At 44.8% G+C, this 20282-nt stretch overlaps 1 protein-coding gene across 3 annotated transcripts in view; it reads right to left on the reverse strand.

Annotated features, from left to right (window-relative positions):
- The window catches only part of FOXK2 (forkhead box K2), a 1878646-nt gene that overhangs the window by 1473319 nt on the left and 385045 nt on the right, over positions 1-20282 (reverse strand). For all 3 annotated transcript variants that reach the window (XM_044068131.1, XM_044068130.1, XM_044068128.1), the window contains exon 2: positions 10975-11169. In XM_044068131.1, coding sequence (XP_043924066.1) covers positions 10975-11169 — 195 coding nt within the window. The remainder of the gene's footprint in view (positions 1-10974; positions 11170-20282) is intronic.

Consider the following 20282-nt stretch of genomic DNA (forward strand, 5'->3'; position numbering starts at 1 on the left):
AGGAAGCAAAATGCTGAATCACTTGATCTGACACCAGGGTAAGCCAAAAGCAACTAAAATATCCATCTGTTATGGATTTAGTGCAAAATGGGCTTTGACAAGTCAAACACCGATTGTGTCAATATAGTGATCTCCTCTGACCATAGCATCAACAGTAACATCTTCAGGCTTAGTTGCAATGCATCAATGATGTTGATACTGAGATCACTGGTACCAAAGGCATCAACACTTGGGGAAAAGTCAGACTGTGAAGCAATAGCACAGTACATAAAACTGCTCAAGCTCCAGGTGCCAAGAAGGAGACATGGGTTGGAGCAGATGAAGTAAAGGGTCAAGGTTTCTCTCTGCAAACCCTAAAAATAGAGGGAGCAATGATGGCAACTAGCTGAGACTTTACCAGGGCCATTATTTTATCCCAGTATAAACCAACTGAAAGGCTTCACACTAACCTACAGAATCTAACAGAAAGGTAGAAGGCAGCCTAGAAAGAAAACATTTTGACAACTCTTGCTTTGAATAGAAGCATCTCATAGTACTGTTTGACAACACTCTCTCTCTCTGGGAGAAAATACTCTTAATCAGAACATTTGCCAGCACTAAGGGTACTCTGGAAGGACTTGGATCAACCCTAAAAATGGGTTTCCATCTGGGAATCTTTACAGGAGACTGAGAAGGTCCAAACATGCACCCCTCACTCAATTTTTCTCTTCCTTCCTCTTTCCTGTCATCTTTTTGGCATCCCAAAAAGAAGGCCCTTCCTGTATTCTTCTTGGGAGAAAAAAAAATTAATGAAGTAAAGTATTTGCAGAAATAACAGTGTTGATAAAAGTTCTACAACCAGCCACTCTACACAGAAACCAAACGTGTCCCTGCGGGGGAATTTGTCTAGATTTCACACACACTAAAAATCTTAAGGTCCTGTGCTTTTCCATGGTTGTAAGCTAGGTCAACGTCTATGACACTCAACCAAAATTCACTAGAGTAAAGGAAGGTCAGCAGCAATGAATTCCAGTTGTTAGCTATACAAAAACTTTATTCAGTCTACTGCTACAAAGTAAAAAATAAATAAAATTGTAGAAAAAGTAAAAAACAAAACAAAATGAAGACAGTAGAAACTTAAGTGTAGAAAAACTGCAAGACATACCCGTGGATGAAGGAATCACTAAGACAACTTAGGTTGCGGAAGATCTGTCTGATGCCTGAAAAAGCAGCACTGTAATCTAGATACCATGGATGCATTACAGAAGTATGGGGAAGAGAGCAAGCTAGTGAGATTCATAAAGAAGCCAAGAGGACATCACCTGCAGCAACCAGTTCAAGAAATGTAGTATATAGGCTGGATCAACAAAGTTCAATTGGCTGCACATTTTTCCCCTTTTCCCTTTAGATCCTTCTTGTTTAAAACATTTAAACTAGAGGAAAAGCCTAACAAAAGGTGCCATTAAATTTGCTGTACTTAGACATCCACCAGCAGGGGTTGTATCCTCATCCATGCAAGTTTCTGAGAGACTGGCACCATGGCAGCCCCTGAAGCTGCAACCACTGAATCACAACACACTTAGCAATATTCACTTGAGTACCCAGATTGGGTCCATTTCAGCATCTTTGCCTTCTTTGTGCTGCCAAATTTCCCCACCTTACTCCCTCAGTTAGTTGAGAAGGTCAGTCTGACACCTTCCATATGTCTAACAAATGAGAGTTCAAAAGGCCAAAGCAGCAGATACATCCAAAGGCCAAAGCTGATGACTTACATTTATTTCAAAATGTTCTAGTGTCAACTCTCTTGAACAATGGAATTTTATTTGGATGTGGAAATAATTTAGACCCTTTTTAGCATCCAGGGATATTTCTCAAGTTGCACACTAACTCTTAAAGATACTTGCAGAAATCCTGGATTCTACAAAATCAGTGGGCTTCCTAAGAGAAGGGGGCTACAAGTCTGGTCCCAGAGATGCTATTAGAAAGGCATCCTGGAAATCCTCTCGAAATGGATTGATGATCGAAGCTTTTTGGAGTATCAAAACTTAGGTCAATGTATCTTCTGGTTTTCTGATATTTCCTTGTCTTTCCACTTAGAAGAATCCATCTTGCGCATGGTATCACCAAATCAGAGACCCTGTAGAGGGGCAAGATATTCAGTGCCTCTATCATAGGCAAGGAGGGTATCATCTATGAAGTGCATGCAAGATCTTCCACATCAAAGATCTTTGACACTAATTGCTTGATGTGGTGTCTGGGCTACAGACTTCAATTAAAGATCATGTGGTCCTCAGCCAGCTTGAGAGGCGGGGGGGGGGGATGAGGGAACTCTCCTGTTTGCAAAGCAAGAGGCGACAAGAAACCTGAAGAAACAGACATCTGGGTATCTAATAGGAAGTGGCCATCATCGTGGCTTAGGCATGTTGACAGATGTTCTAGCCCTCCAGCTAACTATGGACATCCTTGCTTAGTACCACCAAGGGATCACTAACCTCACCCTATTACAAATCAAGCACTGGACTCAGATGTCCACAGTTTGAGGAATCCAGACTGCCTGTGGATATAGATTCTTCAGCTCAGGAGAATATGCCAGTTCTAATGGCATGGCAAAGCATGGTAGCATTCATTCATGCACCGCCAGATGCCTCAGAGATTACAAGTGTCAAAGCAGGGGGAGGAGGGGTGGCAGCAGCAAAACCACCTCTCCAGATGAAATAGCTTGAGCCTGGCAAAACTGGAGATGCCAGTTCACTCCCAGTAGTCTCCCATTGCTTATTCTCTATGGTGCATTTCTCCATCTATTTCTTTTCCATGCACAGGCCTTCTAAAATGGATGACTGCTGAATTCTGAAGACATGATGACTTACCAGGATTCAGCCTCCTGCATCTTCTTATTCAGACAGCTCAGAGCCTCTACCTTGCTCTGCCTCAGGGTCTTTTTGTTCAACTCAGCAGACACCACAAAAGGTAATTTCATGACTGAGCTGCAAATAACGCACACATTTTTAATAGCACACCTGAGCTTTCCTTGGGTGGACATACTATATTAAATGTGTGGGAAATCTGACTAAACAAGGAAGACTTCCCTATCCCTCTTCCAGGGCTAACAGTGGCTCTCCCTTGCCCATAAGAGGGGATCCCAACAGCCCAGAGGATGTGGCTTTACCCGATCCACAGTGACTGTAGATGTTACACCAGAGGGATCTGAGGTAAAAGAAGAGTGGTCTGAGGAACCAGCTTTGGCCACACCAGTCTCTACCACCTGTGGCTATGGCAAACTATTAGCCTACTGTGGTGGCAAAGACTGTCTTACTTAACATTTTATTTTTGTCGCTGAAGGAGGGCCAACCATAGCATTGGTAGTTTGTTCCATGGCAAAGCGTAGTCTGATGCATCTGTGGTGAGGGTCTGGGTGGTGGGGGGGGGTAGGGAGAACGGCAGTCCCTTGTTGTGGGAGCATGTTGTTGCCCACCAAAGAAGAAATTCCTTTCGGAGGCAAGGAATTATAGGTAGAACAGTTTCCAGGTCACTTTTCCCCCAATAAAAACACAGTAAAACCACTTGCTTTTTGGGACTTGTGAAGTGTTTAAAAATTAAATATAAAGTTTCTCCACAGAAAAATGTTTCAACTTTTTTTTTTAAACTTACAGGAAAGAAGTGTGCTCCCGTTTAAGAAGTACAGTTAAATCCAATGACAGTCCATTAAAAAACAAACTCCTAGATAAAAAAAACCTTCCTAAACAGTAAAGTATATTTAAACAAACTTAAAATGTGTAATCTACCTAGCAATGGAAAGAACAGTTGTGTACACTTACCATAAATGTAGATGTTAGAGTGTATTCACTGTTGCAAACATCATATTTGGGTGATCTCTGCCAGGGTAGGCCTTGGCTGGCCCAAATACCAGAGACTTTATACTACTGATGACCTGACATCAGTCCTCAAACGACCACAACTGATGCAGAAGTACTAAGTATGGCAGCTGATGACATTACATCGGTTTTTCTTGCCTTAACCTGGTCAGGAGCCCCCAAAGTAGGCGGCCAGGTTCTGTTGGAAAAACCCACCAGTACAAAATAAATACCAATATGTTCCTTGTAAGGAAAGAAAGAGAATAGAGGGAGGGGTGGAGGGAGAGAAACCAGAACTGCAACAGTGAATACACTAACATCTACATTTACGATAAGTGTACACAACTGTACGATGTTCTTTGTGTTTCACTGTTGCAATCATATTTGGGTAGATGTCCAAAGCTGAAGAAATGGGTGGAGGCAGTCAAGGAAAGTAGGGGCTGGCTAGAATGCCCTGCAAGACTGTAGAGGCAAACCTTGCCCTGGATTTGGAGAAAAGAGGCAGGAGGCAATGCTTGGTGATGTCCAGGTGGCTGTCTCCAGGATGTCCCTGGTGGGGACTCCTCTGAGGAAAGCTGCAGAGGTGGAGGCTGCTCTGGTAGAGAGAGTCCTGACCCCCTTGGGGGCAGGCTTTCCATGCTGTTTGCAGCAGAAATGGATGCAGTGCGCTATCCATTTGGAAATTGTTTGCTTGGAGATGGCTTTGCCTTCTGCCCATGAAGCAAAGCTAACAAGCAATTGATCAGACTTCCTGAAGGATTTAGTCCTGTCCTGATAGAACCTGAGCTGTCTGTGCACATCTAGAGAGTGAAGAATCCTTTGCCCCTTGTTCTGAGGATTAGGAAAGAAGGTGGGCAAATGAATGGATTGGTTGACAGCCACACTGGACACCACCCTGGGCATGAAGGATGGGTTAGGTCTGAGGGATACCCTGTCCGCATGGAAGATGAAGGGTTCCACAGCCATGAGTGCTTGCAGCTCAGAGACACTTCTGACTGAGGTGATGGCCAGAAGGAATGCTGTCTTCCAGGAGAGAAAGTTTAGATCTGCAGACGAAGCTGGTTTGAAAGGGGACAGGGTGACTTTTTCCACGACAAAGTTAAGGTCCCAAGCTGGTGTTGGTGCCCTTCAGGGGGGCTACACATTGCTAGCCCCTCTGAGGAACTGTTTGATTAAAGGATGTGAGAAAAGGGGCTGCTCAGTGGAAAAATGAGCAGAAATAACAGAGCAATGAATTTTTACAGAGGAGAACGAGACCACTGTGTAGTAGGTCAGCTAAGTAATCCAGGATGACAGGGATGGAGGGCTGTGCCATATTGGCTCCCTTATCCTGGATCCAGGTGCAGAACCTTTTCTGTTTCTCTACATAAAAGACTTTCTGGTGCTAGGACATCTGGCCTCATGGATAGCATCCAGAACCAGCTTCCTGAGGATGGCAGATTGGTCCTGGGTTAGGAAATAAGCCAAGCTGCCAAATTGAGTGTCTGCAATTTGGGATGCATGAATTCCCCTTCCCTCCGGGTCAGGAGATTTGGAATTTTAGGAAGATGCCATGGAGGCAGCAGGGACAGGCTGCACAGCAAGGGGTACCAGTGTTGTTGGGGCCAGTCTGGAGCTACAAGAATGGTCCTTGGTTTTTCCTCCTTTAATTTTGAACAGTACCCTGGGGATGAGAAGTAGGGGAGGAAAGGCATAGAATGATAGACTTACCCAGGGGAAGGACAAGGCATCCACTTTCCAAGCCATGCAGTAATGCGCCCTGGTGCAGAATTTGCTGAGCTGATGTGTGGTGTGGGAGGCAAAGAGGTTGACCTTCGGTGTTCCCCATTTCTGAGTTATTAGGGCGAAGGCACTTCTGTTGAGTTGCCACTCGTATGGGTCCAGAAGGTTTCTGCTTAATTGGTCTGCCAGAGAGTTGAGACAGCCTGGTAGGAATTGTGCTATCAGGTGTAGTTGCATGGAGGAGGCTGTGAGACAAAGGGTCACTGCCAACCAGCATAGACGGCAGGAGTGAGACCCTCCCTGCTTGTTGATGCATCACATCCCAGTGGTGCCTGTTTTGATCAAGAGAAACCCTGGCGAGAGAAGGGTTTTGAAAGCTATCAAGGTGTGCTGCACAGCCATCATCTCTTTTTGACTGACGTGCAGAGGGATTTCCTAAGGGCTCCATTGGCCCTGTATGCACCTGCCTTCCAGGTGTGTACCCCAAGCGTAGTCTGATGCATCTGTGGTGAGGGTCTGGGTGGTGGGGGGGGGTAGGGAGAACGGCAGTCCCTTGTTGTGGGAGCATGTTGTTGCCCACCAAAGAAGAAATTCCTTTCGGAGGCAAGGAATTATAGGTAGAACAGTTTCCAGGTCTTGAGAGTGTTGACACCAAAGGCTCTTTAGGTACCACTGAAGTTTCCTCACATGCAGTCTGGCATATGGAATGAGTAGAATGCAAGATGCCATGAACCCAGAGCTTGCAGGATCTTCCTTGCAGACAGCTGGGGCCTGGTGGCTAGTTGAAAGAAGCAGGTTACCAGGAAAATGTTTGTCTGGTGTAAGGAATGCCATCTGGGATGCTGTGTCCAGACTTGCTCCCAGGAAGATTATCCTTTGAGCGGGCACCTGTTTGGATTTCTTTTCGTTGACTGTGTACTCTAGGGAGGTTAGTAGGGTCTTTACACAGGTGCTTGAGCAGCTTTTCCTGTTTGTCTGCTTGAATAAAGCAGTCGTCTAAGTATGGGTAAATTTGAATATTTGTCTGCAAAAGGCAATGGCTGGAGCCAGACATTTTGTGAAAACTCTGGGAGGAGTAGATAAGCCAAAGGGAAGTGCGGAGAACTGAAACTGCCGAGATCCTGCCCTGAACCGGAGATATTTCCTGCATGATTCCCTGATAGTGATGTGAAGGTAGGCCTCTTTTAGATCTACGGTGATTAGCCAAGTGTCCTTGAAGAGCATGGGTAGCAGCTGCTGGAGGATGAGCATTTTGAATTTTGGGATCACCAGGAAGGTGTTTACAATGGATAGATCAAGGATGGGCCCGGCAGGTGCCCTCTTTTCTGGGCACCAGAAAAAGTCTGGAGTAGAAGCCTCGGTGTATCTATTCTGCAGGAACGTGCTCTACTGCTCTCAAACAGGGCAGGGAAAGAATTTGCTTTTGAGCCTCTGCCCACTGATTTCGTAGATCTGGGAACCCTTTTGGCCTTGGAAGGAAAATTTGTATCCCTGAGACACAATGTTCAGAACCCACTGGTCCTTAGTTATGGTGGTCCAGGTGCTTGAGTGAAAGGAGAGTTTTCCTCCTAGGGGTAAGTGAGGGTGGGCAGAGGGGGGAGGTGGTGAGTCATTGAGTTCTTACCATAAGGGGATAGTTTAGAACTACCTAGTTTTGAAGTGAAGGTAGTCCACTGCTTAGATCTCTGCATTCCTTGGGGCTGCTGTCTGGGGGGTCTGTTTCCACAGGGCCTAGGCTGGGCTGGTTTACTTGGAGTAAGAAAGGACCAGTGCTTGGAGGGACAATGCCTGCTGAACCTAAGGGGCTGGACTTGTAAAAAAATTCTCAACTATTTGCATAGATTTTACTTTTTCTTCCATCTTTTTTAAGACCTCTTCTGCCTTAGTGCCAAATAAGCTGTCTTTGTGCAAGGGGACATCTGACAATTTAGATTTGACATGGCCTTAGGGGTTTGTTCCTTAAGCCATGCATGTCTTCTAATGACAGATCCAGGGACTGATGCCCTGCAAGAAGCTTCTGGGGTGTCAAAACCGCAGGGCAAACTGTGTTTAGTTACTTGGCTTACAGAATGCATTAAGTCTTGTAAATCTTTGGATTCTGCCCAAGTAGGAAGACATTTTTTGTTTAAGGAGTTCCAAGGTATGTTGCTGAAATAGCTGATAGCAAGAGTAGCTGAGGTGTATACTTTTTTACCCCATCTGTCCAAAACTCTGGAATCCCTGTCTGAGGGGGTAGGCTTCTTAGCAGATTGCTTTAATCCGTTTTGGCCCTTGAGAAATGACCTCAGGGTCAGCTGTTGGATTTTTAAAAGGTATTTGTGAGAGAGTCAGGGACTCCACAGTACCCATCTGGTTTTCTGGGAGCAAGAGGTACGGCATCAGAAATCAAGCTGGATTCAAGGAAATCATCATCCACAACATCCAGGACTGGGGGGGGGGGTGGTCAAGGGTCTGTACTGCAGAAGATCTGAGAATTCCCAGAGTCTCTTTTTAGACTGAGGGTAGTCCTAACTCTCCCACTGGAAATGCTTCCTTAAAGTATGTAGGGTTTCCCCAAAGGAATAATCCTCTGGAGGGCGGCTGAAGGAATTGAGTTCTATGCATCAGAATCCTCACAAGTGGAGAGGGGTTGCATGTCTTTAGTCAGATGCATCAGATTCATGACTCTTGTTCAGACAAATCTACATGGGACAGATCTCTCTTCCTCTGAGGGTGTACCTTGGCTTCCCCTGATCAGCATAAGGTCTTCCACCATTTTAAGCATTTGAGTCTAAGGCAAGGTAGCAGGCGCCTGAGCGTGGGTCTTCAGTTTCTTGGGTGTGGTTCGAACCTTGGGCCTAAGAAACTCAGTTGTTTTTGAAAGAACGGTAATAGCGAAAGACGCCTGCATGTGTAGAGATCCGGTAGTGTGAAGGACTTCCTCGGAAGCCGGTGCCTGCTCAGCAGCTCCGGACCCATCAAGGGTAGACGACCACAGGATCCTTAGTCGAAGAGGAGCATTGTGGAATACTGGACTACGAAAGGGTCTTGGTAGTGGCCTGTGAATCAACTGAAGTGGGCATCAGGGGCTGCGAAAGCGCCTCACTGAGTACCAGAGGGCTGACAACTAGCTTAACGGAAGAGTTGGAAAGTTTGGATCTGTGTGGTCTGTCTTTACACTTTTTTGTGAAGATCTGCTGTTGGATGGCTTAGTGAAGCCATATCGGAATTCGAAGACTGTAAACGAAAATATCAGGCTACAATAAGGGCCCGACTATGGACAGTTCTGGCACTGAACAAAGCACAGAAGTGACAACAGGGGACGTCATGGTCTGGGCCTAAACAAGTGACGCAGCAAGAGTGGAAGTCTCGGTGTATTTGCTTTCCACAGGCGAAACAATTAACTTTTTCTGACATCGGTTAGTGCAAGAAAAAAGGATCCCCAATGAGGTACTTGGCTTTAGAAGACCAACTTCAAATCGGTGATGAAAATCTGGTAGCTGCACTTGTGCGAAATGCTTCTGCTTCGGGCTCCACAGCAAGAAAGACTGATGTAATAGCATTGACTGCCTTACTTTATACTACTGACGACTTTACATCAGTCCTCAAGCAACAGCAACTAACGCAGAAATACTAAGTCACTGGTATTCAGGCCAGCCAAGGGCTACCCTGGCAGGTATAACCCAAATATGACTACAACACAAGCACGAAGAACATCACAACCTGACTGATGTTCAGAATCCTGCAGAGGCGTGCTCTCTTCAGCAGCAGGAAACTCTGAAGGACTTTGCACTCAAACGTGTTTTTTAAGCAGTTCTGCTTCGGATGCATAACAATTTGAGCATGTGGAAGGTGCCCTGAAGCTATGGAAGCTGGTTGGCTGTTGCATCCTTGGCAGGATATAACCCACACAGCTAAGACTACTGCAGCAGTGATCAATATAATGAACATAAAGGGTTCCCTTATAGGATGCTTATCTGCAAACTCTGGATTAATAGGCCAAATCACCAAACTGACATTCGGTTCAAATTGCGCGAGACAGAGCCTTGAGACAGAGCGCCTTGAGACAGACAGAGCCTTGAGACAGAGCAAGCCTTGAGACAGAGCTGCGCGAGAGAGAGAGCCACATGAGAGACAGAGACGCGAGAGAGAGAGACGCACGAGAGAGAGACAGAGACGCGAGAGAGAGACAGAGCACGAGCGAGAGAGACAGAGCACGAGCGAGAGAGACAGAGCACGCGAGAGAGAGACAGAGCACGTGCGAGAGAGAGACAGAGCACGTGCGAGAGAGAGAAACAGAGCGCGCGCGAGAGAGAGAGAAACAGAGCGCGCGCGAGAGAGAGAGAAACAGAGCGCGCGCGAGAGAGAGAGAAACAGAGCGCGCGCAAGAGAGAAACAGAGCGCGCGCAAGAGAGAAACAGAGCGCGCGCAAGAGAGAGAGAAACAGAGCGCGCGCAAGAGAGAGAGAGAGAGAAACAGAGCGCGCGCAAGAGAGAGAGAGAAACAGAGCGAGAGAGAGAGAGAAACAGAGCGAGAGAGAGAGAGAGAAACAGAGCGAGAGAGAGAGAGAGAAACAGAGCGAGAGAGAGAAACAGAGCGAGAGAGAGAGAGAGAAACAGAGCGAGAGAGAGAGAGAGAGAGAAACAGAGCGAGAGAGAGAGAAACAGAGCGCGCGCGAGAGAGAGAGAAACAGAGCGCGAGAGAGAGAGAAACAGAGCGCGCGCGAGAGAGAGAGAAACAGAGCGCGCGAGAGAGAGAGAGAAACAGAGAGAGAGAGAGAGAGAGAGACAGAGCGAGAGAGAGAGACAGAGCGAGAGAGAGAGAGACAGAGCGAGAGAGAGAGAGAGAGAGAGAGAGAGAGAGAGACAGAGCGAGAGAGAGACAGAGCGCGAGAGAGAGACAGAGCGCGAGAGAGAGACAGAGCGCGAGAGAGAGAGAGAGAGACAGAGCGCGCGAGAGAGAGAGACAGAGCGCGCGAGACAGAGAGAGAGCGCGCACGAGACAGAGAGAGAGAGCGCGCTCGAGAGAGAGAGATGGGGGGGTTCATTTTACCAGGGAGGGGAAGGTATACATTTCTGTAAACAGGACTAAATGTTTGACTTTCTGCTGCAGAAGACCCAGTGCTTAAGGCTACTGCAGCTGTAATCCATACACAGAATGGATGACATTATATCATGAACTTCAATTCTCTCCTAGATGCAACACTTATGTACAGCACACTTTTGTAGCAACACCAAAAATTTGTGAAATGCATGGTGTTACTATATATTGTATTATCAGGGTACACTGTTAAATGACTACTTTCATGGTTTGTCTTAGTATTCTGCAGTCTTAACTGTCTGGGCTGAAAAGATTCTTTGAACCAGCTCATTTGCCCAGTAATCAAAACAAAAACATAATTTAAAAAAAAATTATTAAAGTGCAGAAAACTCAAATACGATACCTGATGGTTCCAGTGGGGGATGGCAGAGGGCTGATGAGGTGTGCCATGTTGTCAGGAATGTTTATAGTCAATGGAGAGATCTGCGGTTGCACAGGCTTCACTGGGGACTCGGGGGCTTCTTGTTTTACTTTTTTTTCATTGGACAGTGCTGTAAATGTAATCTTGATGTTTGTACTGGGAAATCTAAAGGTGCATCTGAAAAAGAAAAAGAAATCCTCAGTTACTAGGACTTAATTTATAAACTCAATCACTGAAACCAGACAAACATACTTATGAGGGTTGTGATTACGCAGACAGTACATGAAAAGTTCACCTGGCATGAGACATTCTTCCCACTGTAGTACAACTTCAAGGCAGACCTTGTAGCAGTGCACCAGCAGCTTGGCTCCTATTCACTGAAGTGGTTCATCATATGCATTATGCCTCCCTGTATGCAGAGCCATTCTCCGATCTGTGGAAACACTTCAATATTCAAATAAGGGCCAAAAATACCCAGCCTCTAAAGAGCAATCACCTTACATGTGGTACACATGCAAAAGATTTTGAGACGGGCATTGCCTATTCAGTTAAAAACTTGCCTGAAGAATTAATGAAAGCTCTCAGAGTGATAATTCAAGACAAGCCACAGCAAAATCATCTCCACTCTCAAAAAATTAGATGGTATGGGTACCACAGTGTAAAAGGTGGTGCCCTAATTATGACCTAGGTGATCCTGTATAAATTAGTAGCCCAGGTACTGCAGGAACCAACAAGGGAAGGTGGGAGAGGAATTGAGAGGCACGGTCTACTAACCTATCCATGCAGAGAAAGAGTTGCATCTTGATAGCACATCAGCTTATTCCCTAGAGTCCAAATGGAGAGAATTCAACAAATAAAGGAGAGTATTATTGCTGAAATGGAATTCATCCTCAAGTCTTGGTGAGTATCTTCACAAGGTGGACCCAGTTTTTCACAAAATCTCACCAAGACAACAATGACATATAGACTGTTTATACAGCATACATCAAGGGCAAAATAAGATTAAAAATTGAAGGGGGAAAAAAAAAAAAAGATAGCTGGGTGCACAAGACCTAGGATAAAAAAGTGCCCAATCCTGGTAAGCACACTGGTGCTAGGACTGGAAAAGATGTCCATGCAGAATCCTCAAAATATGGAAACATTCCTACAATGGGGCCGGGGCCAGGCCCAGGGTGAGGATGCCCCCCCACTGTAGAAGTAATAGTCCAAAAAAGTCACAGAAACTGATAGGCTAAAGAAGAGCCGTAAAGACGATAAAGTGGACTATTGAGGAAAATAAAGAAATTGTGTATTGTTATGCAAAAAGCCCAGAATTTCCAAACACAAGACATACAAAACGACAGAGAAATTAAAGGAAAGAAAAATACTTAAAAAAAACGGTCAGAAGCTTCAAATAATTTGTATTCATTTATACAACAGATTTGTGAAATACAACATATAAAAACTTTGATCTGGTTGAAAAAAAGAAGCATCTGAGGAAGTGCAGAAATATAAACAAAACCTAGAGATTTTTGAAAAGTAAAAAAAAAAGAAATATGGGCATGGGAAAGAAATAGATTTGATATGGTGCAATATTTATGCAAAGGAGAAAGCCAAATTAATCAATATAAATAAGGTGCCTCAAAGATATCCAGAAAGAAATTCAGGCAAAGGCATCCAGATATGAAAAATTTCACAATAAAAAAAAAAAACACAGAGAATGTAGAAAAGATTAGTAAACTAGAAGAAACACAGAAGGTATGGAATGCCTGCGAAGTGAAGGATTTGGTGTAGGTCTAACACAGGTTACATCACAGCACGATGGAGCGAGTTCCCAAAGTAAGATGAAGCCGGAAGATTAGATCAAGAGATCAGGAATCATCTGAAAAAATATGGACATGAGAAAGACTTAATATGGTGTAATATTTATGCAAAGGAGAAAGCAAAATACAAAAAAATAAGACAAAAAGGAAAAGTATAAAAGATCAGTAATGGAGAAGTTAAAGAAATAAAAACGGAGGTCATGGAGTACCTGCAAAGTGAAGGATTCAGTGTAGAAAATCTAATTCAGAAAGTACCAGAACAGGACAGAGCAATGGATATCCAAATTAAGGGGAAACCAGTGGAACGGGAAGCATTTGGTCAAGTGCCACATTAAGATATTTTGGAGCCTTCCACAGGAAAACCAGTACAAAATGTTCACTTGAAGCTGAACAGCAAGGGAAGAAACAGGAAACTGTGGAAACTCTGATGCAGTTAATGTTTGGGACTGATAGGCCACTGAGATTCCCATAAGACAGAGCAATGGATGGCACAGGATGAAACTGAAGAAAATGTGCCACAGAAATGTGCTATATAATGTCCTACAGAATATGCCCGCAGAATATGAACAAAAAAATGTGCCCTTAGTTTAGAAGAAAATGAGCTAAGAGGAGTTGCTTGATTTAATAGACATGGATAGATATATTAGGATCAAAGAAAGACTGCAGAAGGTCAATGAAACCCAAAAAGTCAGAAGTTTGATAAAACAAAAGAACACTGCAATTAGGACTGTCCATAGAGACCCATGTGATATAACATAAGTAAACAAGATATATTACTGTGCAGCTAAATAAATAAGACAACATTCTACCACAAGAACAAAGGGTAATGAAAGAAAGGAAGGGGAGAAATCTAATGCCTCCATGAAACATCGAATAGAAAAAACTATGAAGCAATTAAGACAAGTGTCACTGTTACAAGAATACAGAAAAAAGGGAACAGATCAGCAAAAATGCTAAGACAGATGTGATAAAAGCAATGCACAGTATTAGAACAGACCAGGATCTATCATGCAATATCACAATTAAAAAAATCTCAGCATAGGTGGAAAAACGTTAAGATATGCAGATTAATATAAAGGAAAAGTACAAAATAAGCAATTTACTAATGACACAGAAGTTTTACAGAGCACTAGGAAACAAGGTAAAAGGAATTGAAAGACCACCAAAAAAAAGAAATAGATACATTTTTGAGATCTATGAACATCCTGTGGAACATAAAGATACTAAATGGACAGAAGTAGAAGAAAGAAGTTTAAAGGTACAGTATATGAAATGGGATGAAGTTAAGTACAGTTGTGTACACTTACCATAAATGTAGATGTTCAAGCGTATTCACTATTGCAGTCATTACATTTGGGTTATCTGACTGCAGGGTAGCCCTCAGCTGGCCTGAATACCAGTCCTGGATTCCTGCGTCGGATGCGGTCTCTTCTTCCATGATGTCAGGGGTATAAAACATGCAGCCGATGCAATTACATCAGCTTTTCTCACCCCAAATGTCAGGTGCCCCCCCAAATGGGAATTATGTTATGTTACACTCCCAACAAAAAGTAAATACACCAGAAAGCTCAAATACACCAAACAAGAAGGAAAGGTAGAGCCAAGAGAAGTCAGGGGGCTGGAGGGAGGGTAACCAGGACGGCAACAGTGAATACACTCAAACATCTACATTTATGTTAAGTGTACACAACTGTACTATGTTCTTTGTGTTTCACTGTTGCAATCATTACATTCGGGTTGATTCCCAAAACTAAGGGAGGAGGAAGTTGAGAGCATTAGGGCAGCTATTAAGCCCTGCAAAACTGCAGTGGCAAAACCAGCTCTGGATTTAGAAAAAATAGGCATGTGGTAATGCTTGGTGAAGGTATGTACAGAGCTCCAGGTAGCAGCTTCTAGGATGTCCCTGGAAGGGACTCCTCTAAGAAAAGCTGTAGAGGTAGATGCAGCCCTGGTGGAATGCGATCTAAGCCTCTGTGGGGTAGGTTTTCAATTGTGCTTATAGCAGAAATTAATGCAATGGGCTATCCATTTAGAAATGGTTTGCTTTGAAATGGCCTTCCCCTCTGCACCTGCAGCAAAGCCAACTAGCAGCTGTTCAGATTTTCTGAGAGGCTTAGTCCTGTCCAAATAAAATCCAAGTGGTCTGTGCATGTCCAAAGAGTGCAGTATTTTCTCCTTTGTTTTGTGGATTCGGGAAAAAAGTAGGCAAATGAATGGACTGATTTAGGGCCACACTAGACACCACCTTGGGCATAAAGGAAGGATTGGTCCGGAGGGAAACTCTGTCTGCATGGAAGATAATTAAGGGCTCCACTGCCATAAGGGCCTGTAATTCAGACACTCTTCTAGCTGAAGTGATGGCTAGAAGGAAGGCTGTTTTCCAAGAAAGGAATTTCAACTCTGCAGTTGCAGCTGGTTCAAATGGAGGGAGAGTGAGCTTTTCCAATACAAAGTTAAGATCCCAGGCTGGAGTAGGGGCTCGCCTGGGAGGGTCTTAAATTTTTAGCCCCTCTGAGGAATTGCTTTAACAGTGGGTGAGAGAAGAGGGGGTGGTTCAGTACTATTATTGTGCTGAAATGGCAGAGGCATGAATTTTGATAGACGAGAAGAGTAGGCCCTTGTGGAGCATTTCTGTTAAGTACTGAAGGATATGAGGTAAGCTGGGCACCGTAGTGCCCATCCCCTGAGCCTGGCTCCAGGAACAGTATCTTTTCCACTTTTCAGCATAGGATTTTCTACTACTAAGTCTCCTTGCTTCTAGAATGACCTCTAGCACCTGCTTACCGAGAGATGCTATTGGAGAGCTGAAGGAATTAGCCAGGCTGCAAGGTTCAGGGTTTGAAGCTGAGGGTGCAGAATCTGGCCCGCCTGCTGGGACATCAGGGAAGGTGTCTGAGGTAGGTGCCATGGATCCAGCAGCATCATACTGACAAGAGGGTACCAGTGCTGGACAGGCCAGTCTGGTGCAATCAGTATTGTCCTTGGTTTGTCCTGTTTGATCTTTAGCAGAACCTTCGAGAGGAGAAGCAGAGGAGAAAAGGCATAAACTGAAAGGCTTTCCCAGGTAAAGGACAGGGCATCCACTTTCCAAGCTTGACTGTGGAGAGTCCTTGTGCAGAATTTGTCCAATTGGTAGTTCTGAGGGGAGGCAAACGGGTCCATCTCTGGAGTCCCCCGTTTTTTTCTCAAGAGGTTGAATATTTTTGGTTCCAGTTTCCATTTGTGGGGGTCCATGAGACTTCTGCTTAGTCTGCCAGTGAATTTAGCTTGCCTGGCAGGAATTGAGCTTGTAGGTGCACATGGTAGTTCAGGGCTGTGTTCCACAGAGCCATGGCTAGTCTGCAGAGAGGGTACGAGTGGGTTCCCCCCTGTTAAGTACCACATAACTGCGTTGGCTGTCTTTATCAATAATTCTCCTGGAAGGATATAGTCTTTCAAGGCTTTCAGGGAATTCTGAACAGCTAACATTTCTTTTTGGTTGATATGCAGGTGCATCTGAGACTGGTTCCATTTGCCCTGAATGCACCGCCCTGCCAAGTGAGCCCCCCCATGCATAGTCTGACGCATCTATAGTCAGGGTTTAGACGGCAGGGGGGTAGATTGAAAGGGAGCCCCTTGATTAGGTGGCAGGCCTCTGCTCACCAAAGGAACTCTGTCTTGTACAAGGAATGATAGCAATCACTGTCTCCAGGTCCGGAGAATGTTGACACCATAGGCTTTTTAGATACCATTGTACTTTCCTCATATGCAGTCGTGCATATGGAAATAGAAAGCAAGAGGCCATGATCCCCAGGGCTTGCAAGATTGTCCTTGCAGACAGCTGGGTCTTTGTGGCCAGTACTCTGAAGTAAGCTGTCAAACAAACCTGCTTCTCTGGCGTGAGGTAAGCCATCTGGGAAGTTGTGTTCAAGCTTGCTCCCAGAAATATAACTTGTTGGCAGAGTACTAGATGAGATTTATTTTCGTTTATAATGTACCCCAGCGAGGTTAGAAGTTTCTTTACAAATGCCAGATGTTTTAATAGCATCTCCTGGCTTTCTTCCTGAATTAGACAATCGTCCAGGTATGGGTACATTTGAGTATTTCTCTGCCTGCAAAATGCAATGGCTGGAGCTAGACACTTTGTGAATACCCTGGGCACAGTAGATAAGCCAAAGGGAAGTGCAGAGAAAGTACAGTTGTGTACACTTACCATAAATGTAGATGTTCGCGTGTATTCACTGTTGCAGTCATTACATTTGGGTTATCTGTTTGCAGGTAGCCCTCAGTCGACCTGATTAACAGTCTTGGGTCCTGCATCGGTTGCCATTCTTCTTCCGTGATGTCAGGTTGTCAGGGGTAAAAAACATGCAGCAGACGTCATTACATCAGTTTTTCTTGCCCCAGATGTCAGGTGCCCCCCTAATGGGAAGCAATTAAATCTATAAATATACAAGGTTATACCTTAAACAAAAAAACAAATATACCAAAAAACTTGTAAGCATTGAAAAGGAGAGAAGTATAGCCAAAAGAAGTCAGGGGGCTGGAGGGAGGGTAACCAGGACTGCAACAGTGAACACTCAAACATCTACATTTATGGTAAGTGTACAAAACTGTACTATGTTCGTGTTTCACTGTTGCAGTAATTACATTTGGGTAGATTCCCAAAGCTAAGGAAGAAGGAATTTAGACAGCATTAGGACCAGCTATAAGGCCCTGCAAAATTGCAGTGGCAAAACCAGCTCTGGATGTAGGAAATATTGGCAAATGGTAATGCTTGGTGAAAGCATCCAAGTAGCAGCTTCTAGGATGTCCCTGGTAGGTACACCTCTGAGAAAGGATGTAGAGGTAGACGCAGCCCTGGTTGAGTGGGATCTGATCCCCTGTGGGATAGGTTTTCCATGGTGCTTACAGCAGAAGTGAATGCAATGGCCTATCCATTTGGTTCGCTTTGAAATAGCCTTCCCCTCTGTCCCCGTGGCAAAAAACACCAGCAGTTGCTCAGATTTCCTTTGAGATTTAGACCTGTCCAAGTAAAATCTAAGTTGTCTGTGCACATCTAAGGAGTGCAGTATCCGTTCCCTTTTGTTCTGTGGAATAGGAAAGAAGGTAGGCAAATGAATGGACAGATTAAAGGCCAGGCAGGATACCACCTTTGGCATGAGTGAGGGATTGGGCCTGAGGGACAACCTGTCCACATGAAAGATGATGAAAGGGCTCCGCTGCCTTAAGGGCCTGTAATTCAGATACCCTTCTTGCTGAAGTGATGGCTAAAAGGGAAGCTGTTTTCCAAGGAAGGAATTTTAAATCTGCAGTAGCAGCTGGCTCGAAAGGTGGAAGGGTGAGGTCCCAGGCTGGAGTTGGAGCTCTCCTGGGTGGTCTTAAATTTTTGGCCCCTCTGAGGAACTGCTTGAGCAGTGGAAGAGAGAAGAGGGGTGGTTCTGTGTTATAAGAAGCTAAAATGGCTGAGGCGTGAATTTTTATCGATGAAAAAGGCAGGCCCTTGTGAAGCATCTCAGTTAAGTATTGTGAAATCTGAGGTAAATTGGGCACTGCTGTGCTCATCCCTTGAGATTGGTTCCATGCACAGAATCTTTTCCATTTTTCAGCATAAAATTAGGCCTCCTTGCCTCTAAAATGACATCCATCACTGGTTTACTGAGGGATGGTAAAGGAGCTTAGGTAATTAGCCAGGCTGCTAGGTTCAATGTTTGAAGCTGAGGGTGCAGAATCTTGTTCTCCTGCTGAGACAGCAGGGTAGGAGTCTGAGGCAGGTGCCATGGGGCCAACAGTGACACTGTGCAGGAGGGGGTACCAGTGTTGGCGTGGCCAGGTTAGTGCAATCAAAATCATCCTTGGTTTGTCTTGTTTGATCTTTAGTAGTACTTTGGAGAGCAGAGGAGGAAAGGCATAAACTGACAGTTTTTTCCAGCTGAAGGACAGAGCATCCACTTTCCAAGTTTGTCTGTGGGGAGTCCTTGCACAAAATGTTTCCAATTGATAGTTCTGGGGGGAAGCAAACAGGTCTATATCTGGGCTCCCCCATTTGCTTGTCAACATGTTGAAAATCCTTGGTTCCAGTTTCCACTCATGTGGGTCCATGAGGGCTCTGCTTAGTCCATCTGCCAGTGTATTTAGTTTTCCTGGCAGGAATCGAGCTTGTAGATGTACTTGGTAGCTCAAGGGGGTGTTCCACAATGCCATGGCTAGTCTGCAGAGGGGGTAAGAATGTGTACCCCCTGCTTGTTTATGTACCACATAACAGTGGTATTGTCCGCCTTTACCATTAATTGTCCTAGAAGAATGTGGTCCTCTAAGTCTGTCGGACCATTCTGCACAGCTAACATTTCTTTATAACTGATGTCAAGGTGCATTTGACTTGGGTTCCATTTGCCCTGAATGCACTTCCCTGCCAGGTGCGCCCCCTCCCCCTCCATGCATACTCTGATGAGTCTGTTAGGGTTTGGGCGGCAGGGGGTAGTGTGAATGGTAGTCCCTTGTTTTAGTGGCAGGCCTCTGCCCAGCAAAGGGCCTCTAGGCGTAGACAAGGAATGACAGGAATCATTGCTTCTAGACCCTGACAATGTTGACACCATAGGCTTTTTAGATACCATTGTAGTTCCCTCATATGCAGTCTTGCATATGGAATTAGAAGAATGCAGGAGGCCATGAACCCAGTGTTGTAGTATTTGCGTTCCAGATAGCAGGGTTTTTGTGACCACTTGTTTGAAGTAGGTTGTCAAGTGAAGTCGTTTCCCTGGCGTGAGGAAAGCCATCTGGGAAGTTGTATTCAAGCTTGCTCCCAGGAATATAATTTGTTGACAGGGTACCAAGTGTCATTTCTTTTCATTTATGGTGTACCCCAGATATGTTTGCACCCTCTGTACAAAAGCCAGACGATTCAAAAGTATGCCCTGGTTTTCTGCCTGAATTAGAGAAACGTCTAGGTATTGGTATATTTGAATATTTCTTTGCCTGCAAAATGCAATGACTGCAGCTAGGCACTTTGTGAATACCCTGGGCGCAGTAGATAAGCCAAAGGGCAGTGCAGAGAACTGATAGTGTGTGCAGCCTGCTTTGAAGCATATTCTGCAAGATTCCCTGAATGGGATGTGCAGGTATGCTTCCTTTAAATTTAGTGTTGCCAACCAGGCATTTTTGCTTAGCACAGAAAGCAACTGGTGAAGAGTCAGCCTCTTGAATTTTGGATTCACCAAAAGGCAGGTCCAGGATAGGATGCCATGAATTGTCTTTTCTGGGTACCAGGAAAAATCTCGAGTAGAAACGCTGTCCGCTTTTTCTCTTCTGGTACAAACTAAATAGCCCCTATGCTTAAGAGAGAGAGTACTTGCTTTTGGGCCTCTGCCCACTGCTTTGGAGGTAGATCCGGCCAAATGCTTGGAGTTGGTGACATGTTGAATTGAAATCTGTATCCTTGGGACACTATTTAAAACCCTTTTTTTCCTGGGAGTCCTCAGTTCTTTGCATGAAGTGCAATCTTTCTCCCCA

The sequence above is a fragment of the Protopterus annectens genome, chromosome 4.part0 (genome assembly GCF_019279795.1).
Source record: "Protopterus annectens isolate FY-2018-M chromosome 4.part0, PAN1.0, whole genome shotgun sequence".
Classification (NCBI taxonomy): Eukaryota; Metazoa; Chordata; order Ceratodontiformes; family Protopteridae; genus Protopterus; species Protopterus annectens.